We start from the raw sequence: 26478 nt of genomic DNA on the forward strand, positions 1-26478 counted from the left end.
CCTTCCATTTCTGCAGCCCAGTGTCACTGTCCCCCTTTACTTTCTTCTGGGAGGGAGACAATAAATTCAGGCTGAGCTTTCTGCATGGACATTATTGTCTCACTGCTCTCCTCCTCCAGAGAAAGTAGGTGGTGGGTGCTTATTTCCTTTCATCAGATCTGAGCCAAAGCTTAAGTCTCTTGATGTGTAGCCATTGCAGAGACTTGTGGGTGCTTATTTCCTTTCATCAGATCTGAGCCAAAGCTTAAGTCTCTTGATGTGTAGCCATCAAAGGCATTGAAGATAAATAACTCACAGTAGTGCTGTGAGTAAATAAATATCTTGCAGACTGTTACTCACTGCCGTACAGTTTCATGCACAGTTAAATGGGATTATATAAAGGCAGAAAGTTAAGCTTGCAGTAATTAAACTTCTACATAGTTTAGAACATCAAAACTAAATGTTTTCAATTTTATCTGTTTATTTTATTTTTATTCACATATATTTCACTCATGAAATAAATTAGTCCTAAACCATCCTTAATCTAAATCCTTCCACAGCAACTCACACTGGTGAGAAATTATGCCATAGGTTTTGGCAAGGCCCTACATATAGACAACTGCAAATGACAGCAATTTGTGAATACATGTGCAACACGTCTTATGCATTAATTTTTTTATATGTTAGGGCTACAAATATTGTATTGCTGCTGAATCACTACTGTTGATCATGATAAATGACAAGAGTATTTCCCCAGTGGAGAAACAGCCAAATATGGTACAATTTTTAAAAAGCCAACAGAGCATTCTCAGATCAGAATTACAGAATATAAAAATGTTCTTTGCAAATCAGTTTGTATTTATCTTTTTGACACTGACAGTCTCGGTGTCCTTTGTGGCAAACCTCACAAAGGGTTTTAATGTGCTTGTTCTGTTTTATATACTTTTGATCCACTTGTTCTCAAATTAATTAACTAGATTGAAAAAAATTGTGCTACCCTACTGAAAGGGTTTGGAAACCAATCTTTCTTCTCCTTATTAGAAATAGTCCCTTCACTTCATGTTTCGGTCTGGTGGGTGAGAAAACTCTGCTTGTTTTTTTGGCTAAAAGTGTAGTGCTTCCAATTCTGAAGTTCTCGTTGCTGTTTCCACTAGTTATGAACGCCCACATCCCCAGGAAGAAAAAAAACCAAACCAAAACAAAACAAAAACACCTAGTTCCTAGCTCTTCTGTGTTGTTTATACAACGTTTAAAATGTTATCAAGTATTTCTTAACCTTTTTCTTTGCTTAAAAGCAGATTGTTTCAACCACTACTTCCTTATTTCTCCTCCCTTCCTCTTAACTCTTTAATAGAGGGTCTCTAGGTGTGCTTTTCTTCTTCATTTCCAGTCTGTGAATAAGTTGATCTGTGCATCCTTCCAACCAACTGGGATTATGAAAGCCAAGCAAACTTTAGGGTAGCTTTTCAACAGAACAGCAAGATGGAGTAGAAGAGTTGACAACAGTTTGCTAGGAGTGGGGGGAGAGGTTGTGTCAGTCTCTTAGCACTGAAAGTCCTGTAGTCTTCCCATTCATCCTTCTGACAGTTTTATTTTGATGGCCTGCATCACAGATAGCATCATACTGTCACCACACAACGCTGAAAGTGACTTGATCATCTGCTGCTTTCCTCAGACCTTGTCCTTCACAGTGCTGTACTCCCATACCCACTGATAGGAGTTAGTCATGCCAGCAATGACAGGATGTCACAAGAGATAGCTGAGGTCTCGTGCTGGCACAAGAAGGTGTGTGTGATCTTCTCCATCTATGTCCTGTGAGCCTTGTTCTGTTAAAAAAACATTGGGTTGGTCTTTGCTCTGAGGCCAGCCTGAGCCTTGTTGTAGCAACATTAGCACAGCTTTCATTCTCACTGGAGTCTTTTTCTCTGGCCTGGCTTCCTAGGTATTTCCCTGTGCAATTGCCCCCCTTGGCAGGAAAATGCAGTCAGTGTAAGTATGGAATCTTTCTACTCTTCTTCTCCCATTCCAGCTAGGAAGGGGGAATGTGTAAAGGATCTTAGCAAGACATAGAGCAAGTAGATACCAATACCCCTGTAGGCTGAAGCTCATCATCATGAGTTCATCCATCTAAACGATACAGGAAATCAGGAATCTTTGTTCAACAAGAAACAGCCCTACTTCACTGCCTCCTGTCACAGGAGGAAAAGATACATGAACACTCAGCCAGGTGATTTTCAGTGAATGCATCACACCCACCTACCAAACTCACCCTCACACACTTCCACAAGTACCTTATATCTGCCTGGGGGCATGGTGCTAAAATGTGGAGTTGAGCCAGGTAGCTTTTCTATGCTGAATGTCTTTCCTAATCTGCTGGGACAGGATATCTGTTCTCAAAGAATTTAGCAAGACATTTTAACTCCATGATCTAGAAGACTGATTGAGTGACAGTATATTCTGGAAGACCTGCCAGGGTTCTTGAACTAGAGAAAAGTAATTGACTTCAATAAAAGCAGAAAAAGCAAGCATTTTTATTTGACTGCCACTGATTCTTACAATAGAGGATGAAGACCATCCATCCAGGGTGGCACTATGCTCACCAATGGATGATTTACCTAGCATAAGAGATTCTTCTGCAAAAGGGGCATAATCCCAGGAAGCAGAGCAAAGCAAATGTGCATTTGTGACTCACATTATATGCCTAGCATCTGGCCTCTGCCTGTTCATATGCCTGACGTACTTGCTGAGATCCACTCCAAGCCTACACTGAAGGAGAAAACTTCCATCACAAGTGGAATTTCCAATTTCTGATCTTTATGCTAGCACTGAAAAAGGCTTTAGGGACCTACATGCTCTTTTGTTGTCACTAAGTGCTAAAACTCCAGACTGACATCTTCAGCTGTTCAGCTTTTGCTAAAGGTGCCATTACAAAAATCATGAACCCCAAGCATTAAATCCTCAGAAGCCCATATATCCTAATACACAGCTCAGGCTGAAGGCCTGAAATCACAGTTGAGTGGGGTGATGACTGTTCCTTGTGCTGCATCAGTTTGAGAACCTAGTAAACCATAAATTGCCAGAACACTTATTGGAGTACATCTTCTGTGGGATACAGAAAGAAGCAAGATGTCAATGCCATATGCCCTTTAGTCCTGTGGATACATAGTCTACAGACTGTGGATATTTACCTGGCCTGATGAGAACCAAGCATTCTTGCAGAAATGCATTAATCACAATGTTATTTATCTACAAGTTGTCTTTGCTCCTGCAGCTGAATTTGTTCCAGGTTGCATGGTACCACTGTGATATAAATTCCATAGGTGAGAAAAACAAGCTCTAGTGTTTGTTTAGTACTTGAGAGGAGAAGGCATTCAAAATGCAGTTCCTATTTCAACATAATTTATATATTTTCTGTGAAGCAACTAATAGAAAATCCTATTGCTTGATGGGGGTGGGGGGGGGGGATAAATTTAAATCCCCTCACTCTGAAGAGAGAAATAAATTCATATCTCCCACTTCCCCATTGTGTGATATTTTGTGATATTTAGGAAGTGTGAATAGTACTCTTTTTGCTGGTTTGGATACTTCTGGGTTTTATGAGATAAGATGGAGGCAAACATCTCACTGCAGCAGAAATTTCAGGGGTAATACATGGTTGTATCTAGAGATCTCCTTGAAACCCTCCACAAAGGGTGTGGAGGGTTTCACACTTTTCCTCTGAAGCTTTCTCAGAGACTAAGGTGTTTCTGTCTAGCTTTCTTGCTGCTCAGTGTCCTGGTTTTCTGTATTTCATGATAAAATGGCTAATTGTGAGCTGATGAGGTGGGGGCATCTCAGACCAGGCCCTGGAAACTCCTTGGAAGGCAGATGTAAAAACTTGTTTCTACAACTGGAGGCAGAGTAGGTGTGGATGGTGGTGCACTGGGCTCTCTCTGTGGGTTCACATTCTGTTTTAACTCCTCTAGGTACTTGCTGCTCTCCTGTATCTCTTTTCTTTTTCTTTTTTTTTTTTTTTTTTTTTTTTTAATTTGGCTCTCCTGTATCTCTTTTCTTTTCTTTTTTTTTGTAATTGAGCAAATCTAACCACAATCTCTTTTTACACCCAGTTTCTAAAGAAAGTCTTTTGTCTGGTTTTCGGCTGAACTGTTGCTTCAGTAGTAACAAGAACGAGACATCAGAGATCCAGGATACAAAATGATTCTGTAATATGAGGTATTCAGTCATTTGAGAACCAGAGAATCTTACAGTACCTTGCAGTTTGTAGAGATTTTTCCTCTTAGGATATTATTACATTATTATAATTCATGCCAAAAAAAAAATTCCACTATCTCTAAAGAAATACTTATTTTATTTCGATAATTGATTCAGGAAGTCTCATTATATCATCAGTTAAAGTTCAAGGAAGTGCTCAGTTTCAAAAGCCACTTTAAATGTTCTCCTTATAACTCTTGTAGCATTTACCAAACAAGACACTAATATTCCTTGAGCCATCAGCAGCAAGGTAACTGAGTTGTGCAAAAAATATTAATATTATTAGTATTATTTAAAGAAAACATTATATGAGATGGAAAGTGACTTTTCAGAAGGCATTGAGCAATTAAGAGAGAGCACTGGAATTTAAGATGTTCTGCTTATCATCCTCAAGAACACACCTACAGTCTTATCAACTCTTGCCAATCCAGTCAGCCCTCAGAAGAGACCTGATTCTTAGTCATCTACCTCTTGTATTTCCAAGGAGGCTTTTTCACAGAGACACAAAGAAGTCATTAACATTTTCATCTCCTTATTGATATGGCTCTCTGCAGGAACGATATTGAGGAAATTCACTGTAAGTGTTGCCATCAGTCCACTTCATCTCAGCACTTTAGAAGTGGTTTTGGAGTGCCAGATCCTTTTACAGTTCAGTAAGGTGGCTCCTGACTCTAATCTAGAAAGTCATATTGCTTTGGATATCATGGCATTGTGGGGAGGCCACTGACATACTGGTCAAAGTATTGTTGCTACATTCTCACTGACAGTTTGGGCAGCAGGAGACAAGTTTGCATTTGCATTTGCTTTTGCAGAAGCTTGCAGGAAAACTCATTAGGAATGTCACTGCTAAGGACTGATTCCTAAAATATTCTGAGGACTTAAGCCAAAATTAGCATATTTTCCAAATATTGCTTTGTATCAGGTCTGTAAAGAAATGGGAAGAAAACCCCAGAAAAAAATAGTACTAGTATTAATACAAATGGCAAGGAGTTGGCATGTGATGCAACCTAAAAATAGGAGACTAATATAAACACTTGCTCAGACTAAAAAGTACTCTGTCTTGTGATTAGTGTGACCATTTCAAAATATTTCCTGTTGTGATTGTATAAGCTTTAAAAAGAAAGGATAAGTTTGAGCTGGTGAATGGCTAGGTCTTTTCTTTCTTCTGGTCTTGGTAAAAAAAGGGATTTCTTTTACATTAAAGAAACAGGTAAACAAAAGTAAATGACAAGCCTTGAGGGTTTTGTGTAGGTTATTTTACATCATGCTGTAACAGAATGCTCTAAAAACTATCAACCTACGCAGTACAAACACAAGTTTTATATGTAGTTTATAATACATCTAAGAAGCATCTGTAGAGATAGTGTGGGAGTGAAGGGAGGGCTGAACTGATGAAACTGCTTTTGAAAGTTGTTTTTTTGTGTGTGCAATTTTTTTAAAAGAATTTCAGAGAATGGAAAGAGGAACCTACTGAGAAGCTAGGCCCAACTTGTAAAAAACTTTCCCCACAGCGTGTGGTGAAACATCTTTTATCACTACACTCTTATCTTTAGTATGTTGGCACTATGGTTTCCTCATCTGCATGGACAGATGGATGGATGAGGCTAGAAGGGATTCTGAGAATTTATTTTGTTTTTCCAGGCTCTTTTATGAAAATGTGATCCACAACCTTTATAAAACCACAATCCTCAAGAAAATTGATTTATTTTAAAGCTTAAAACTACTTTCCTTTTCTTTCTTTCTCTTTTTCTGTATATTTGCATGATGATAAGGCAATGTAAAAACCAGAAACACACAGAGAAGAAGAAAGGAAACTAAAGTTGTTCTCCTGAAAAGTATTGACTTTAGGTTTTTATAAAAGTCTTTCTGAGGTGTTGAAATAAAAAGGGCTCAGGTCTGTTTCTTTCAGTTCCCTGAAAAAGCTTCAGAACACTGTCATTTTCCCTCATTTGCTTTCCAAACCACATTAAACCCCGCCGCAGGCTGTAGTGCTCAGTGGCTGTCACAAGCATGGGTGACTTCATCTCACATGCCCCACCAGGCCTCTCCACCACCGAGCTGATGCCACACAGAGCTGCTGGCTGGATGCCATGTGCACACGTGGAAAGTGGGCCAAGGTTCCAGAGGATTTCAGCAGGGCTGGGGAGAACATGGAGTCCTGGCAGCTCTGTGGGAAAACCCCATGAATGCTCTGAGCCCCTGAACTTCTCAAGAGCAAGCACGAGCAATGGGTCCCAAACAGAGCAGGGAACTGAGCAATAGTAAAAAATAGATAACCTCCACTGATCTCAGAAAGAGAAGTGAGAAAGTAGTTGGTGCTGATGTTTCTTCACTGTGAGCTGGGAAGCAGGCTGTGTTTTCAAAAGGCATATCCTGTCTCTACTCCCAGGTAGCTGAGGGTATCCTTGGGGTTTTAGAAGAGAAGGTGGCTGCTGTGATGGCTGGGATCACACCTCAGCCATGGCCTAAGCATCAGGTGTCTGCCAGCAAAGGCTTCCAGCAGCAATTCTCCTTCATGGTCTGTGGCACTACAACAGAGTGAAAAAGAGAACCAAAACTTTTTGATAAGGAAGCCCTCATGAGAGTACAGGTTTCAAGATTGCCGTTTGCTAAAACTTCTCATTTAAAGAGTTCAAGTTGTAGAAATTTATCTGCAATAGTCTATAGGCCAAAGCTCTTTGGTGTCTCAATTGGGAAGGGCAGACCCCAGGTGAGTGCTCCTGCTGCTGTGGACACTCAGGATGGCAAAGGCCTGAGCTGAAAGCTGCTAATCCTCATCTTGTGAGGACCTCCTCACTGGGTCTTGAACAGCTGATTTCCACAAGGAATCATATTTGATGTGCCTGAAGACACACTTTGCCAGAGTGTATTTTCCTAGTTTGGTTAGGGGTACTGGAAAGGTTTTGTTATTTCCATATTGTTTGCTCTCACATCTGATTCTTCTATCCCAAGCACATCGCTACCATATTTACCATCCTCTGTATGTGATTAATGATGCAGTCCTCCAGTCACAGCCTTCAGCCTATGGAAATTCTGTCTTGTGTAAGGGTCCTGAAGTAGCATGGCCCATTTTGGCAGGGCTGTATCAGTGTGTGCCTTGGCCATACTATTCCTGACAGTCACTTTCTCTCATCAGGCTCCTCAGATGCCTAAATTAGGTCAGATTCCCAGCTGAAAACCAGGGCAATCAGCCTCAGCATTTTTACATTTTTCATTTAACTGGTTTTTTATGTATCTGGGGTTTTTTGTGGCTCACTGTTTTATGTGATGTGCTTCACACACTTCACACGTAGCAACTATTTGTCTGGTTCCTTCCTGGACTTTATTAACACCTTTTCCTGTCCTTTCTACTAAGACTGCAGGGGATTTAATAACATTCCCACCACTAAATACGTGTCACCTGAACTATACACTTTTCTGTGCCAGTTGGGTCTCTCTAATTTTTAGTTTAAAAGCTATAACACTAATTTTCAGTAACAGAAACATTGCCCTATTTTAGTTTAGGTCAAACCATATTTTCTTGATGGCATCATCTGCACCAAACTTTTCCTTTATTCTTAAGTGCATCTATATAATTTTTCTATGTATTTGTTGTCAAGTTATGCACTGAAAGTGCAGGAATGTGGTGATATTTCAGAGCACATCACTTAGAGATCTCTAGGGCTCTTAACAGCACAAATTTTGTCTCCAAAGAACTGTCTCCTAGTGCTCTACTGTTATATGTATCTTATTGAAGCATAACTGTACCAGTCATCAAAATTGCCTTAGAGCAGAGTCTAGCTGGTTTGTTTGATGGTGATCCATAACTGGGAGGAGTGTGATGGTGATCCAGACCTGGGAGGAGTGGCTGATACACCAGGGTGCTGTGCTGTCAGCCTGTGAGGCCTGGACTCACTCCCCCACACAAACAAGCTGCAGAACATTTGACTTTTGCCTCTGATTATTTCATAAGTAGCATTCATTATAATAATGTATCAGCATATATCGGACTATACTTAGGGTACTTACATACTTCTCCAAGCAAAAAGAGTATGTTAGACAAGGATAGAATCCAATTCTCCTCTTATTTATACATTTTAGTTAATTAAGTGTAGAGAGGACTGAAGAGAAGTCCTCTGAATACCATGGCACTTGCAGTCAGTTTCAGCTGAAAAGCTGAACTTAGATTTCCTGTATCACCTGTACTCAAGGATATTAAGAGGAGTGAAGCAGGTGTGGTTTCATGGGTGCTATTCCTGTTGGAACTATTTGTATTAGTGTGGTCACAAAGATACTGGACTAAAGTGAAGCTTTTCTCAGAAATATTTTTCTCTTTTTTTCCCATTTTATAATCTCTTCTTGTTGTATGTTACCAGTTATACCTCTAACTGGTACCAGATTGCCAAACTGAGGAGAAGTCAAGAAAAAAGTGTTAAGTCACAGAAAAGTATCAATTATGTTGGCTCTTTGCTCCTCCTTTTTGTGCATATATGCTGCTGCTTTTAAAACTAGGTCATAACTGCTCCTGTAATCTGTTTATGAGGTTCCTGTTACCTGTGCACTGAGCCTTTGGGCAGACGAGCTCTGCACTCTTCAGGCACTTGTGAGTCCATGTTGTGTCCTGTGCTAGCCACAAGAAGAACAGCTGCAGTTACTGGTGCTCAACATAAGCTGTGAGTTTTTGCAGAGAAGCCAATTTTCAGTTCTTTCCACTTGTGAACAAAGTGATCTTGCACAAACCTAAAAACAATGATCTTGCTTCTACCTATGAAGCAAAGAGCTCCGAGGTGCTGTGCATACAACACACAGAGCTGCCTCAGACTTCACTGCAAGCTGCATGAATACCAGACCTACAGGACTGCTCCTGAGAGAAATGCATCCTGGTCATGCCACTGGGCCTCCATAGATGGTATGATCATAATTAAAGGCAGAATCAGCCAGGGTACCCCATGACTGTAGCTTGAATACTATTGAGTGGTGATGGCAATTTGTTTAAAAAATGAAGAAACTTACTCTAGCAGAGAGCCACTCTAGCAGAGAGCTCATGTGACCATATACATAAGCAACTGAATGTCACTCAAAAATACAACTCATACACAGCTCAGTAGTACAATTCAGGGTTCACATTTTGAGCTGTGACAATAAGCAGCAAAAGAAACTGGGCAAAGGAAAGAGCTGTGACAGTGCAAGCTTTCTCATGGAGATGACCTGAGGTGCACCCCAACCACCAGTCCCTTCAGGCCAAGCTGGAAAGGAAGCGTTGTCCAAAGTCCTAGGGAATGAGCTCATGTTTCCCACTGCCTTGGATTGCCTACATTTCTGCCTCCTAGTCCTTTGTCAGCCCAGGCATACCTTTCCTCCTGAAATACATGCAGTCACCTATTTTTGGTGGGTGTGGACAAGAGGTACAGGACAATGGCTGAATGCAATATCAGTTCCAGTCATACTGAAGTGCATCCAACAGCCTGTTTGTGTATCAAAGCCTTTCAGTAAGATGTGCAGTTTGACAGGAAGCGAGGCTCATTCTTTCTGTATATCTAGCTCCTCTACCCTTTTGGGAGCAGAGAATAAGATACGCAAGAAAGCTGCACAGTGCACATCAGTTTAGCTCCTACAGAGCTCCTGCTCTCGTATTTTTCAGCCAAGACTGTTTTCTTTACCACTGATGAGAGAATTACTCCAAACTGAAAATCATGAAAAACATGAAAATCAGGAGAACACCCAGTCTGCAGGAGGCACCTGGGAGGAGAGCAGTGGTCACTCCATTCCATGGTCTGCCTGTAAAGGCTGAATGATATATGCTGAGCAAGTACTGCAGCAGGAACAGAAGACAAAATAATTTTTATTAAGAAGACAAAATATTTTCATTTTTTTACATGATCCTTATGATCATGTAAAACTGACTGTAGGCTTTGACACACAGGTGAAAGAAGATGAATACAGGTAAAATAATGCATTTGATCCTATTCTGTGCCAATTCATTTTCACACAAAAGCTGACCTGGTCATTTAAAAGTAGCATCTGAGTGACCCAAGTGTGAAAGGGGTCAATTATGTTTTAGTGAACTAGATAGATTCTGACAGATTTCAGGCAATTATGGGCCTCCAGGAAATCAGGATCTGAATCAACAGCATGTTTAAAACAGGCTGGAATCAGCTTTAAACACCTGCATTTACTGTGGAAGTGATATGTATGCAAATACTGCAGTCACTGGAGATCTGCCCGGTACAGTAAACACTTTCCAACTCACCCTAAAATCGATACTTCGATTTATATGGACAATAAATCCATAGCTGTAGCAAAGACCAGGCAGGAAAGGCCACCTATACCCAAATCCTGCTACTCAGCTACTCAGCTGAGGAAAGAGTTTTGCCTATTCATGTAGATCTTAATTAATAAGAGGAACAACAATTCATTGTGTGTTTTTACCAGTCATCAGTTGTTATGGATCCAGCACAGGCTTTTTGGGACACATGTATTTGTCCAGGTGGTAGAAAGATGTTTTGAATCTACCGAGACCAACTAGTGGAAGCAGTGGGAAAAGGCCCTTCTGAAGGCAGCTTACATGCTCAAACAAGATATTTAATACACCCCTATAAATACTAGTTCCAATTTCTGGCCCCAATATGTTATATAGCTGTTAGAATTACTCTACATTGTTTGCTCAAAACATTTTCCAAATACCACACTAAATTATCCTTTCAGGTACACCTGCAAAACTTCATGCCTGTCCTGTTTATGAGCTCAGTCATAAGCTAAATCGTTTAACAGCTACAGACTGTCATAACCTTAGTGCAAATATGAAAAAGAACCCATAATATGAAATTCTTTTATTTTTCTTTTTTTTTTAAATTTTTTTTTATTTTTATCTCTAAAGATAATCGTCAAGAGCACATAGCAACTCTACCTTAATTTCTTTGTGGACTGATTAGGAGAGGAAACACTTGAAGAGAGCTTCACAGAAAAGAGAGGTGAAAAGATAGAAAGTAGAGATTTCAAACGGCTCAGTCATAAGCCAAATCATTTAACAGCTACAGACTATCATATCCTTAGTGCAAGTATGAAAAAGAACCCATAACCTGAAATTCTTTTCTTTTTCTTTTTTTTTTAATTTTTTTTATTTTTATCTCTAAAGATAATCGTCAAGAGCACACAGCAACTCTACCTTAATTTCTTTGTGGACTGATTAGGAGAGGAAACACTTGAAGAGAGCTTCACAGAAAAGAGAGGTGAAAAGATAGAAAGTAGAGATTTCAAACAGAATATATATTTATATACATGTGCTTTTACATGTGTAAACTTATATATATTTGTTTGCTGCAAAATGCCAGTTGGAGAACACAGATTCAGTTTAAGACCACCAAGTTTGTGAAGACTGAGGGATTCTCTGTTAGGAATCTGTCATATTGTCTACCACAAATGCCTTGTGCCGATAAACTGTTAAATTCTTTTCCTGGAATTTGAGGTCCGAAGGGAAATGATTGACTACACTTTTTCCCCTGACTCTCACAACAGCTATGTGAGGAAATTACTTGTGGAGGGAAGTAGCTGATGACGAGAAGCCATTGTCTGTCAATCCTGGATACAGACAATATTTAATACTTAAAGTTATAAAGGAAATCAGTTCATGTGTCATTTAAATTTCAACTAGATCAGGCAATTTCATCAAAGTTCTATAAAAACATGTGTTTTCATCTTGCCACAAGTCAAGGCCAAGGTATCTGCAGCAGGGCCCTCTGGCACAGGATAACTGCACACTATGCAGGATGTCTGCCAGAGTTAAAGGAAGGTTTACAAGCTTATTGTTCATGACCCTGCAACATCTGACAAACACTGTGGTCCATTTAAGTGAGGGTTCCTTGCCAAGAACCAGCAGTTTCAGGAACTGCTCGCATGGCTCTTCCTCCCTGTGCAAGATAGCACGGCTTCACCCAGAGGAAAGTTACCTTGTGCTGCTGGGAAATACAAGTGTGCATATGGGCAGTGATCACAGAGGACTCTAGGATGAACTCTTGAGCTGATGTGCTGAACTCTTTTGTTGCCTTAGCTTTGCTAATATTTTTTAAATATCAGTCTTCAAAAAATTAAGCTTACAAAGTCTGCTTATGTAGGAAAGATCAACATACATATAATATTCTAGCTATTAGCCCCTAAATTGGAGCCTCTTCAAATCCAGTTTAGGATACTTTTACTGAAATTTAAACCAGCCTACAAAATTTATCAGTAGAGTTACACAACTTGGGTTTCAACTGACCTAAGGTTTTGTGCACAGCATTTTTATAAGCTGACTTGCACACTGATAAAGAAAACTGTAAACTGAATTATTTTGTAATCTAAGCAGCACTTGAACTGTAAAATCATACCTCAGATGCTGAGAGGTTTTTGTCAATACTGGCCCACAGACTTACTATTTCCAAGAACCTGACTACTGCAGAAATGAAGTTTTTTTTAAATTGTAAAGACCATATTGATGAGTTTCGCTCTGAACTGGTTCATAGACACAGATAACAGTGGCTGTGTTTATGCAAATCTTACCTAAATTAGGGTGAATGTTGCTAACACCAGCAGAGAATCCTGACCTTGCTGATTTATACTTTGAAAAGATGAAGGTTCAAGTGAACTAAAATTCAACTATCAGCAAAAGTGCATAGTCCAGGACAGACACAGGAAATCTGAAAGTAGATATGTAGATTTAATTTTACTACTTAGCTAGTTCTGAAGATTTGGTGCAGTATCTGAAAGTAGAGTTTCTTTGCCTCTCATCTGTATTTTTTAAATTCCACAGTAACAAATTTTTGGTTCAGTCTTGGAAAGTGCCTGCTTTTACCCTGTCAGGCTGGAGAACAAAAGCACTCCCTAGCAGGTAGAAATGACAGCATTATTTTTATTCACTTTTGAATAAAGCAGTTTTTCTCTAGATTGATACAGCTAACAAGCTCTAACAGGTATGCACCCCTCCACTACATGGAAACTGGTAACATTTCTATATTTTCTTTGTGAAAAAACTGAGGGGTTTTTACCTCTCAATGTGAAATCCTTGTGGAGAGAAGACACTCTTGTTTTACCTTGCCCTGATGGTTTGAGGTCAGAGCTATAACCACCATGGGGTTTACTTTGACTATGCATACTAAGATAAAGACTGACATTTGTCTCTGAAAGAGTTTTTGATTAATATAATGAGTATAACATAATTTTTTCATTGTAAAATATATACCAACTTTTGCAGTGAAGGTATACATATGGTTTACTTATGTCCTTTATCGGAGTGATCTTTGGTGAAAAATAAGAAATAAAGAACAGGGTTTTTTTGTAAAGCTAAATGGCATGGAAGATCGGGAATATCATAGCTAGTTAGATAATATCAGTTTTATTTTCTCTGCTCAGTAATATTTGCACACACAAATGCACAGAGGGTAGAAGTGTCATTTCCTAAATATACTTCTTCTTAAAAGAAGGCAAGCTAAAGCATCAAATAATGCCTTTGTGATAACATAATTACAGGCTTGGCAACAGTTTCTGACCTTTGTAATAATGATACTTAGAACAAACAATAGGAAAACAAATCGGCTAAAAGAACAAGGAAGCCCAAATACAAAGAAATTTCTTAGAAGACTTAGGTTCACATCTTCACTGAGTAAAACAAACTCTTGGCTTTTAGAGATGTAGAGATGTAATACTGCAAGCTAAAATTTGCATGAAAGTTTTATGCAAGGGTGAGAAAGAACCATCAGTACAAAACCTGCCACCCCTTTTGGTTAAGGCCCACGTTCTGTTTAGGAAACATTCAGACGGAAATGGACTCATTTACATTGCTCAGTTTGGTGAACTTCAACATTTGCAGAAGTGTTTCTCTGAATCACATGAATGATGCTTTAGGAACTGTACTTGAGATGTGTTATAAAAGGACACTTTTTCTTCTTGTTCTTCATATTAAAACCCCCTACTTTATTTAAATAAAAAAGTGTTTGTCACTTTTCCCACAGCTCAAGATTACCAACTTTCAGCTCTTTACCTTCCTGACTCCTTCTTCTCCTCACAGTCTACAATAGAAATTAAACATTTGTTTTATGGGCTTTTACTCATCTCAGTAGTAATTCACACAGTCCAGGAGGGGTTGAAAACCCAGCAGGAACACTCCATACGAGAACGCCCAAGTTGTCTCTAGTTTTATCTACCACTAAGTAGACATAAACCATTGTAACCCTTTAGCTCTTGTTACTGCTTTGTAATCAAACTGAGTAAGTAAAAAAAATGTAAAATTAAAATATACTAAAAAGCAGTCTTTGAAGAAAAAACAAAATACATTCTTCAGCTACACTTGCATTGATGAAAAACTATTAATAGAGTTTTTCTAAGTGCTTACAATAAAATCTGTGCTTTCACTTTGCTTCATTGTAAATCTATTTGCAATTGAGTTGAAATTGCATCTCAGTTTGTTTTTCCTGTAATCTGAAACGTCATCCTACATTCTTCATCTAGAAGGGTGTCTTTCTAAAAGTGTAACAATATCAAAGAATTGATGAAATAAGAACTTTTGTCCCCTATGCAATAGTGCTTTAACCAAAAATTATGAAACACAATAGTTTTGAAAGGCTTTCTGCTGTGGGATATATTTTAAGAGTTATTTTTCCATCTCAAATCACAAAGCAAATCTCAATTTTTTATAAATTGGCAATTTTCATTTTGACTTCACTCAAGGGCTTTTAAGTCTTTTTCACAGGTGTGCTTGACACTGACAACAGGAAGATAAAAGATGTAAGAGAGAAATCACATCAGCTTAATTTAGCAGTTCTCTAAAAATAGAGACATCTCTGCTGTTCCTCTTCCACACCAAAGAAGTAACACATATCTTGTGATTTTTTTACTGTTTGATTTTCAGTACTGCCTTTAATGCTTTATATATCATCTTTTGTCAATTGAAGGGAAAGAAATCCCTATTCCTATCAGAAAAGCATTAAGCAGCTGTCACATTAGCTTATGGTTGCAACTTGGATGAAACCATGATGGCACTGAATTTCCAAGTGAGTTTTCTGTGCAGAGTGCCACAAGCCAGTGAGTACAAAGAGTAGCAAAAAAAATCCTACCTGGATTTAGTGAGTATTACTCCAGAGGCTTAGTACTTAAGATGAGACTAATACAGATTCATCTACTAAATGTTTCAGAAATCAGGCAAGCAGAAAAGCTTAACATTTCTCATTCTATGGCACAAGCTTGAGGACTGATGTAAATGTCTGTAAGACTGGATCATGTCACTTGAAGAATCCTTATTTAGTTTTTGTTTCAGTATGTCCATTGGTCTGTCGTATTTTAAATATAGGTCTCCCAAAATTAAAGAAAAAGCATGTATTTCTAACAGGGAAATATATGTAACAGAACTATATTTTGAAAAATTATGCATATGAAACCATAACTTAGGGTGAATGTTTTAAAATCCATGCAAGCTTCACTGATTTGAATTCTGTTGGAAAGCTGAAGTTGGATGGAAAAAACTCATAAAATGTAAGAGGAGTCTAATTTTAAACCTCTAAAGAGGAATTCTTCTCTCTCTTGATGTACTACATTTACAAATTAAACCACAAGAGACACACAGAGACTGTGGGTGCAGTGGGGGAAGGACATAGTTACCCTGTACTAGATGAAAATGTAAACAGAGCATAAACTAAACCTCAACAGATGCAGCAATGGGAGTGGCACATTGTGGTTCCAGCAGCTTAACCTGCTGCTGTAGTTTCAGTCAAGCCAGCAGCCAAAGCCCACAGAGTCACTTGCTCACCTCCCCCACCAGACAGGACTGGGGAGAGATTTGAAAGGGTAGAAGGAAGAAAAATTGTGAGTTGAGACAATTTAATAAGGAAAACAAAAGCCATACACACAAGCAAAACAAAATGAAGAATTAATTTGCTGTTGCCCATGGGCTGATAGGTGTTCAGCCACCTCCAGGAAAGCAGGTCCCCATTACATGAAAGGGTTACTTGGGAAGACAATCACCATCATTCCAAATGGTCCCCCCTTCCTCCTTCTTCCCTCTACTTTATACAAAGGTAATGATGTTACAGGCATGGAATATCCCTTTGATCAGTTTGGGCTACCTGTCTGTATGTGTCTCCTCCCAGCCTCTCATGTACCCCCAACCTCCTTGCCAGCATGGCACTACAAAAAGCCGGGTGGTAGCTCTGTGTAAGCCCTGCACAGCAATAACAAAAATATCTCTCTATTGTCAACTCTGTGTTCAGCACAAATCCAAAAAATAGTCTCATACCAGCCACTGTGAAGAAAATTGGCTCTATTCAAGCCAAACCCCACACACTTGGGCATTTAAAAAGCAAATCATTACAAGTAAGGGTGAATTGAAGCAGGAATTTCTTCTCATCCAGGCTTTCCTCACAAGGAATTCAGGATTAGTGTCAGAGAATCTGCCAAAAGGAAAGATGAAATTGGAAGGAGGATTTTCTGTACTCCACATTTCATCAAGAGGCTATTTGCCCTCACAAATGACATGCAACATCAGTCTTGTGTGCTTTGCATGCCCCCTTCTCCCCTGCAGAAGACTCTAAAGGAACCACCCATCATTCTTCTCATTGTGATGGACATCTTCATTACTGAAAACAATGTCAAGGAGACCTACCCTTTTTGGAAAGCTCTTGTAGGTACATAATCAGTAAGTCTGGTGTCTTTCAATTCCAATTCAAGAGGTGTCTGCATTTGGAGGCACTTATGTTTTACTGACAGTAGCGTTCCACGAATGCATAAAATTCGCCTTTAGTCAGGCTGTGAAGGCTGATGCTGTTTTACATTTGGCAGCATCTAGGCATGCATTTTTTATCTCCTTCTTATCAAGATGTTCCCTCAGAAAAAACAAGTACAGAAGAAAATAGTTTGAGATTAACACAAACCAAAATGTGAGACATATTAGATAGCTTTATGACCAGTGTGATAGATTTAATGGAAATTTTCACCTATATTCCTACCTTCCCAAGCACCTGTAATTTCTATAGGAATAGCACCTAGGGGCCTGTGACAGCAAATGTCTTTCATTTGCTCTATATTATTAGAGTACTGTGGTAACTCTGATATAGACAACAATTTTCTGTTTGTTTTGAGAAGTATAGAGTTGTTGGGCAAAAAGGGATGCTACTTGAGCAGGATTTTTGAGGCAACAGACTTCATGAATAAACATTTGCTATGCTAAGTCACAGACAGAGGAGTTAAAATAGAGAGCATCAAGGCTTTTTTTTCCAAGAGTTATGTGACAGTGAGTGCTTTTTCAAGTTAGCCTGAAATTCAAGAATAAGTTTCATTCTTGCTAGAACTCCCCTGACAAGAACTGATTGCAACAGATTTGACTCAAAGGACTTTTTGCAATTGTGCCCATCTAATGATCATTTCACTACCTGAAACATGCTTGCTCTGTGTTATGTGCATGATATACATACATCTCTGATTTCTTTGCAATTCCTATTTTCTTATTCCTTTATCTAGGATTCCAACAACCTAGCTGGAAGCAACATTAATCAATACAACTTTCTTGATACTGACTCTCACCACTTCCGAATATTTTTGGTGACATTTGAAGCACTATGTCAAATATATCAGAAAGAAAGAACCTCAATAAGCCCCCACTGAGCTGCTTACTGCTTAGCTGTACCTTTTTCTGGATCTGTACTCAGGTTTTTCTCAGTTGATTATCTCTTTACTGCACTAGCCTCCAGTAGAAACTTCACATTTGCCAGGTCTCAGGAATCATCAATGGTTCAGAAAACAAGTTTTTTCAGTAAAAGCCTCTATCAGAAAGCACAGTTTTTTGTCAGAATGGTTATTTCCAGCTATGGAGTTTGAGGAACTGACCAGTTTCACTGCTCATGGCCTATGACCACACAAACTACAGCTCTTTTTAAACAAGATTTTAGGTTAAGTGACACGAACTGGCACCTATGTTTTTTAATCTAACCTCCTACAGCGGAACTGTCTTGCAACAATATGCTTGGAATAAACCATGCAGGTGATGAGAGTCCACAAGCAGGAGTGTGCCTGAACCCACTCTCTCTGTATTTAAACAGTAGAAATGGACCCACAGTTACCAGCTGATTTGGCCTGGCTCCTCTTCAACCCTTATTGTAACTCTTTGCAAAACCTACTGTAGATCTATCCTCTGCCTTTCTGGGCATATGTTGCCATTTCTTTACTTTTTCAATGTTGTAGTTTTGTGAAATTGCCTCACCGTACTTGCTGTTTAATGAAACCAAGCACACAAATTGAGGTGTGGGTTCTTTCCTGCAGCTGCTGAATGCTACCATGCTGCTTAAAATAAATACACTAAAACATGAGCTATTGCATCTGCCAAGAAAGATCTATGAAAAGCAGCCAGTGAAAGCACGGGTCTGCTTTGCAGACTGCAAAACTGAAAGTAATTTTGCAGAATTACAGATCATGCAAATAAGACAGCTGCAAACAGAACATTTTTAACTAACTTACATTTTGCAGATACTGAAGCTCAATAGTTGTTTTTTTCTTGGTAGAAGAGGGTTTCTCCAGCCTGTAAACCAGTCCAAGCAATTGCAATCTGTCCCTGGTTCTCATGTTTCTTTCCTTATATTCTGTTTATATTATAAACACAGCAAGGGTCATTGAATGCATGTTCTCCTTTCCCTAAGTTGAAAAAAAAAAGAAAAAAAAAAATTAAATCCAGCCCTTATTTGAAATGGATCACAGTTTAGTTGGGGGGAAAATATGTCAGAAGATACTGTGCACTACAGAAATCAAGGTAATGACATCTAGAGTAGATACAATGGATTTAGCTCATGGACAATGTATGGACTAGCATTCTCACACAGACATCAATTGAATTTCAACTTGTGATTATGTGATTTTCTTTATGTTCCAGTAACACAGGAGGTGTGATAATGAATAGTCTACAGAGCAATCCAGACAGGAGGGATTGATGGGCCAAGGTCAATGGTGTGAGGTTCAATAAGGCAAAATGCCAAGTCCTCCACTTGTGCCACAAGAACCCCATGCAGCACTACAGGCTTGGGGCAAGAGTGGCTGGGAAGCTGCCCAGTGGAAAAGAACCCAGGGGTGCTGGCTAACAACAATCAGTGCTATGATTTAATTGACACGGTGGTGTTTGCTCAAAGGTGCTATGATCTTGGATGTCTTTTTCAAGGTTAATGATTCTATGATTCTAAGTATCAGAAAACCATTCACCAGGGAAAAGGTAGCTGTTCCAAGATAGGAAGAAGTCAGACTGGTAAAACATTATGACAATTTGGAGGGAGGCAAGACTTTTCAGAAAGTAATTTTAATGCATTGAGTGCACTCAAGGAAAATCCATCAAGCTAAAGAATTTTTTTAGCTGATTAATATATGATTCATGTCCTAAATTTCTACTTTGATGTATTGTTTTCCTCACTTGTCATTTCTCCTCTAGGTTTTCAAGCCAAATGTTCATGATATGATCCATCTGGCTTACAAGGATCAACAACCCACTTGTGAAAAATGGTTAAAAACGAATCCCACCTGGATGCTTTGACACTGGCAATGCTCCAGAATAAAACAGTCTCCATCACCCTCCCAATTGTGTATACACTGGTGGCTCTGGTCAGCATCCCTGGCAACTTGTTCTCCCTTTGGGTGCTCTTTTGGCACATCAAACCCAAAACACCTTCTGTTATCTTCATGATCAACTTAAGCATCACAGACCTTATGCTGGCCAGCTGCTTCCCCTTCCAGATTTCTTATCACCTCCAAAGCAATCACTGGAGATTTGGCAAGACTCTTTGCAGCCTTGTGACAGTGATGTTCTATTCCAACATGTATTCTTCCATACTGACCATGACCTTTATCAGCATGGAGCGGTACATGGGTGTGGTACACCCCTTGAAGTTGATCAAGTGGAGAAGAAAAAGATATGCCTTGGCTGCCTGCATAGCTATGTGGTTTGCCTTGCTACTAGCCTTCTACCCACTAGAAACTACAGACCTCACCTATGAAGTGAAAGAATTAGGGATTATAACCTGTTTTGATGTACTAAAATGGGATATGCTGCCCACCTTTGCAGCTTGGGTAGCCTTTCTCCTCACTTTATTTGTTGTGCTATTCCTGATCCCTTTTGTTGTAACAGTTGGATGCTACATTGGTATCATTAGGAAGCTAATTCAAACATCAAATAGATATGGTAATAAGCAAAAGACTAGATCCATATACCTGGCAACAATTGTCCTTCTGTCCTTCATCACTTGCTTTGCTCCCAATAACTTTATCCTACTTGCGCATATGATCAGCCGCCTATTTTACAGCAGCAGTTTGTACCCTGCCTATAAGCTCACCTTGTGCCTCAGTTGCTTCAACAACTGCATAGATCCCTTCATTTATTATTTTGCATCAAAAGAATTTTACCAGAAATTCATGCAATTGCTTCGCCATAATGTAGTGGTCAGCGACAGCTTGGAAAACAGAAGGGAAAGTTTATTCTCTGGCAGGACCATGTCAGCCAGATCGATGTCAAGCGGACCTATGGATGGGTTAGAGGGAGTTAGAGTCAATTTGCAAAGGCAGGAAAGTGTTTTTTAGCTTTAGGTATGCCCAGAAGAAAGACATCTGTGAAACTCCTGAGTAGACACAGAAAACATTTCCTTTTGAAAGACCATGCTCAAGATACCTTGCTCCGGGGACAGCACTCAAGCTGTAATTAAATTGCATTTCAGGATTTTCTGGTCATGGAAGTGCTAAAGGAACTGAATTTATTCAAGAACGCACTGAAGCAAATCAAACAGGGTTAGTCTGGAAATAGCCTTGCTGCGTAAGACCAAGGGATATGTTTAGAACAATTACTCTCAGGTTCTACTATAGTTAATCAAAGACTTGCAATTCTCAGTGAATGTGAAATATTACTGTACATGGATTAGAGCATACAACAAAGCTGGATTGGGAGTAGAGGAGTTGTTTTTCTAAAGAATGTGCTAAGCTTTCTTTTGTTTTGTTATTTTTTTTAATTATATTTCCTTCTCTGTTGTTATATTTTTATAAAAGAATAAAAGTAGCATGGTATTTTACCATTAACACATAATGCACAGCCACTGTGAAATCACAACACTCACCAACCTGCTATTCAGAGTCAAACCACACTGACACTTGAAAAGGTTAGGTTGACTCATATTATTTATTTCAATCTTATACAGCAAAACATCTCATACAATGAAAGGAAAGCTAACAACGTTTGCAAATACAGCTGCATTTCTTGAAGTTATTCATTTCTCAGGACTACGGGGAGCAGTTTATTTAAGGAAACAGACTTTGCCGCATTAACCTATTACAGTACCAATGCTGCTTGTATGTGGTTAGTATCAACTGGTCATTTTCACCAATGTGTAGGCTACACATAGAAGAACCATCCCCCTCAGCAGAATTTAGCTTTACATGGTGCCTGGGAGGTGACTTTTTCTTCCTTACAGAGATATGTAGATTATAAACCAGAATTTTCAGATGGATAAATGAAAATTCAACCACAGACTGGAGAGTTATTCTGTGCCAGCAGAAACTAGATGAAAACTTTTCCTGATGGACAGATGTCAGAAACAGACTTTTTTCAGGCAGGCAAGAAAGAAGAAAAGAAAGAGGAAAAGAAGGCTTCAGAATGGAGCTGTACAAAACATCCGGAAAATAAGTTATGGCAGGTGGGTTGAGCAGTCCTGTGTTTGGAGCCCTCCTCTCAAATATCTTTCTTGTTGCATATTCTGTGCCATGTTTAATCCTTCTCACATCTCAACAACTGCCTGCCTGCCTGGAAAGACAACTGCTACAGAACATGCACTGGGGACAGAAAAAAGATAAGTTTTTCCTGTGGTATTTACAGCTTTTTACCTACATTTGACCCTCACTGACAGAGGAGAGACACAAACCACCTGAGAAGACCAGACAAGACCCCCTCAAAAGCAAGACAAAAATACACCATATCCTTTTTCTGTGCTTCATCTCCATCCAGCACTGAGGAGAAAGCTGTCTGCAGTGTTGTAGATAGTTGGTTGAGACGTCTTATGCTGCACTGATCCCTGAGCTCCTGTGCCTAAGTAATAGGCAAAACCCATTTTTCATTTGGGTGTCTCATGGTTAAAAACCAATTTTCCACCACTAATTACCATGAATTTCTCCCCAGTGGAGGGTGGAAAACCACAACATGCATAGTGAGATATTTGAATGTTCTTCAGTTTTTGGAGCAGAATAAATGTGAGTGAACCTAGCACTACTGTTTACAAGCCAATATGAACATTCAATGCTTTGTGGCATTTCACAGTGTTAGTTTCAACTGATCTATATATTTTCTGTGTACAAGACCAATCTTAGTGATATGTAACTCACCTAAACCTTCCACCAATTTACCCTTCACTATTCACTTTCATATGTTTCCAGCTTTCTCACTATCACAATTGTTTAATTGTTTTCTGCATTTTGTTGTGGCAGAATTTTTTTTTACATTTACACTGAAAATATCTCTCCTTTTTCTTTTCCTTTTTTTTAACACGGAAATATTTTTACATTGAAAGCTTTACTTCTCCTACATCTAATGCAGAATTTGACTCTGTTTTATCTTGAACATGGTCCTCAAGTGCATAGTCTCTCCTAAAATATGCTGCAAAGTGCCTGAACTATAACTGACACAAAATACAGCCTAAGGGCAGAAACCTTGTACTTTGGACATCAACTGCTATATTTTGAAAAATAGTGAATTGTTTCTTTTTCAAGTGAGGAAAAGATGCTTACAACAGACTGAAAATGTTCTCTCCAAACTCATGCAGCTCTTCATAACCCTTCATCTCTCTTTTGAAAATGTTTAAAAAGGAACAGGAAGGATGCCTCATTTGAGTACACATCATGGCATTTTACTGACTAGCTTCTAGTTAACTCCTGTTTGGGTCAGTGGGATTGTTCCTTGAGAAAGGAATATAGAAATGAACCCATTAACAGCAACCCTTCAAGTCCGATGGCATATACTGTGAAGTCTTGGAGAGTCTTTATTAGAAAGGAAGAGAATAAATTATTATTAAAAGAGGCCCATCGTACTGTTCTTTGATCTTGGAAATACATCCTTCTGGAGCACCATAAGAATAATGGCTTCTACCCTCCTTGATGCGTGATTGTAAATTGACATCCATATACATATATACATATAAATATAGACATATAAATATACATTGCAATTTGTGAAAGTTACTGAGAAGTTCATGTCCATATTACTTTCAGTTTGGGGAATATGGGCCCTGGGCAACTTGCTTACTTGTATTAATGTAATTTACTGAAAAGAATGTAAAGGCTTCTGTTTGTTTTCAGGGTTGGGAGGGGTGTTTGTGTTTGGTCTTGTTTTTTAATTACTGTATGGAAATTTAACGTATGAATGTGCTTGAACTTTTTTATAATATAATGTAATAATTAAAAAAAAATAAAAGTACATGATTTAAGGTTCATTCCTGTGTTTTTACCTGCTATGTGTGAAAAACGTCCAAGCATAGAAGAGGGCAGGGAACCAAGTTATGAAATAAAATTAATGTATTTCTCTTTGTTATTGTGGATTTTTTTCAGGTTTTTTCACATTTTTTTACAGGATGGATATATATATATTAGAAGTTGGCATTGTCATAGACCCTTCACACAAGTTTTAAATGTATCAATGCTTTGATGAGATGTTGGCTAACTTGAATCCTTCTCCTTATGCAATAGATGCACTGATACACATATATTTTTTAATTTCTATGCATTTCTGAAGGAGCCTAGCAGTCAGAGCCTGTCCTATCCCCAGCCTGGAGCAGTGCATTGGAAGAAACTGGGAACGGACAGTCAGGATCAGTAGACATGGAATCATAGAATTATAGAATATATCAACTTGGAAAGGACCCACAAGGATCAAGTCAAGCTCATGGCCCTGCACAGGACCATCCCCAAGAATCACACCATGTGCCCAGGAGTATTGTCCAAACACTTCTTGAACTCTGTCAGGCTTGTGCTGTGACCATATTCCTGGGGAGCCTGTTCCAGGGCTCAAACACCCTCAGGGTAAAGAATATTTTCCTGATATCCAGCCTAAACCTGACACAACTTCAGGCCAATCCCTTGGGTCCTATTCTTGGTCATCAGAGAGAAGAGGTCAGTGCCTGCCCCTCTGCTTCCCTTCACAAGGAAGTTCTAACTGCAGTGAGGTCTCCTCCCAGTCCTCCAGGCTGAACAGACCAAGCGCCCTTGGCTGCTCCTCATAAAGCTTCCCCTCTACACAGTTTACTATCTTTGTAGTGCTCCTTTAGGTGTTCTCTAAGAACTTCATGTCTTTCTTATATTGTGGCACCCAGGATGCAAGGTAAGGCCACACCAGCACAGAGAAAAGCAGAGCAATCACCTTGCTCAACCAGGTTGTGATGCTGTGCTTTCATAAATGTTCCCTAGACTGACTATGTTACATTTTGGGTTCATTGTCTGTTTGGCTACATATAAGCTGATACATGAGAGGGCCAGAGATTATCCTGAAGTAAACTCATCACTCTTTGTAATTTTTTCCAGTTCAAATTGTTTAAAATAACATAAATAACATGAGGTCTACACTGATACCCACCAGGGTGTTATTTCTCTAAGGTGATAGGGTATGTGCTTCCCAAAAGACAGGAGGGATAGCATAAATGTTTGTGTGTGAAATTCAGTGTTGGTAAGTGTGAAGTTATGCACACAGGGAAACCCAGTAACATCTTTGTGTATAAAACGATGTTGCTTGTCATTGACTACAGAATCATAATCCATAAGTCCATTCATCAGCTCAGCATCATAGAAATCCAGGGTTCACCCATTTCTAGTTTACTCTCTGAACTTCTGGCCTCTGGCACAGAGAGGATTAATAAGGACTAGAAAAGGCCAAGATAAGAAAGATCATATGGTATGCTCTAAGATATTAATTTAAAATCTTAGAAGTTAAATAGTTTGATTGCTCATGTCAGAAAAGAGACAATATAAGATAGGTAGGAAAAAGGCCTCCAAAATCCTCAATGAAGTTGCAGCTGATTTGGATGACTTACGCTGCCTTTGCCTAATAATTGGTGAACATATTAAGCTAATGAGATCTAGGCTTAAAACCAGATCAAGTTTATATCTCTTTTTACAATGTGTAATATAATTTGAAAACACTTTGGCAAGAATCTTGTGGATGCACTTAGTACATTGGTTCAGAGAAACTGCAAAAGAACAGGGCAAAGAAGTCCATTGTAGATTATTAGGCAAACCACCACAGGCCCAGGAAGACCTCAAGGATTAAAGGCTGGAGGAGTACTAAGAGAAAGTCATAGTATATGATTGCCCTGTTCTCCCTTATCTTGAAATACCAGTGTTTGAGGCAGGACACCATAAACAAGACAGCCCCTTGGCTCCCCTCTGGTCCATCTCACACTCCCAGTTAAGTCCTGCCAGAACCACCTTGGAGCCTGGCCTTTTCTACCCTGCCTGCTGGGGCACTGCCAGGGGGATTCAGCAGGAAATTCAGCCTGCTACCATCTTGGAAGAGCCTATTCCATAGACAGGGGAGCCTGGAGCACAAGCTTGATCATCTGTCATTTAGCCCCTTTTGACAGGTCACAGAGTCACAGGATGACTGAGGCTGGAAGAGACCTCTGGAGGTCACCATGTCCAATCCCCCTAACCAAGCAATCCCTCATGATCAGGTCAAGATGAACTTGTGTCTTGCCCTTCAACAAATCTCTCCAGATGCTTGTAACAGTTCATCAATTTTGCTTCAAAATACATCATTATTAATTCCATTTCTGACATATTGTCTCACCTCCAGTCTCATTTTTTCCATCACCTATCTCTCTCAAAGGCTGCTGCTGTTGGAGCCGACTAGCAGCACACCAGCTTGTGTATTTGGGGCAGGGCAATTCACTGTTGCTGGTGGGTTTTTTTGACTTCTCAGGCAACAGCCTAGTCTACTCTTTTAAACTCACAGCTGTGTTAGGGAAGAGTACAATTCTCTGGCATGAATTGTCACAAATACATTGACAAATACACTCTAGTGTACCTTTTCTGCAAAAAGAAAAAAAAAAAAGGGAACAAAATATTTTTCAATGACCTGACAAGTCATTGAAAAAGCTAATTTAAGATGCTATGACCAGCAAAGTCCATGAAAATAACCAGTTTTATTGGTAAAATTTTTAGATGTATCTAAAGTCACAGTTCTTTTAAGTGCCCCAAATGAAAATTCTAATATAAAATAACTCTTACAAGAATGATTAGGATATAAGACTTGGT

The 26478-nt window shown here is 39.2% G+C and overlaps 1 protein-coding gene across 4 annotated transcripts in view; it reads left to right on the plus strand.

Moving 5' to 3' along the window:
* P2RY8 (P2Y receptor family member 8) overlaps nucleotides 1-23673 on the plus strand; it is a 34676-nt gene extending 11003 nt beyond the window's left edge. For 3 of the 4 annotated variants that reach the window (XM_039725759.1, XM_039725760.1, XM_039725761.1), the window contains one exon: nucleotides 19637-23673. In XM_039725759.1, coding sequence (XP_039581693.1) covers nucleotides 19705-20778 — 1074 coding nt within the window. In that variant the 5' untranslated portion in view covers nucleotides 19637-19704 and the 3' untranslated portion in view covers nucleotides 20779-23673. Of the gene's footprint in view, nucleotides 1-1945; nucleotides 1969-19636 lie in introns of those variants that run through there. The other variant, XM_039725762.1, reaches the window with a different exon arrangement.
* Nucleotides 23674-26478: the final 2805 nt, after the last annotated feature.

This window comes from Passer montanus, unplaced genomic scaffold, assembly GCF_014805655.1.
Source record: "Passer montanus isolate IOZ18808 unplaced genomic scaffold, ASM1480565v1 scaffold56, whole genome shotgun sequence".
NCBI classification, from domain to species: domain Eukaryota; kingdom Metazoa; phylum Chordata; class Aves; order Passeriformes; family Passeridae; genus Passer; species Passer montanus.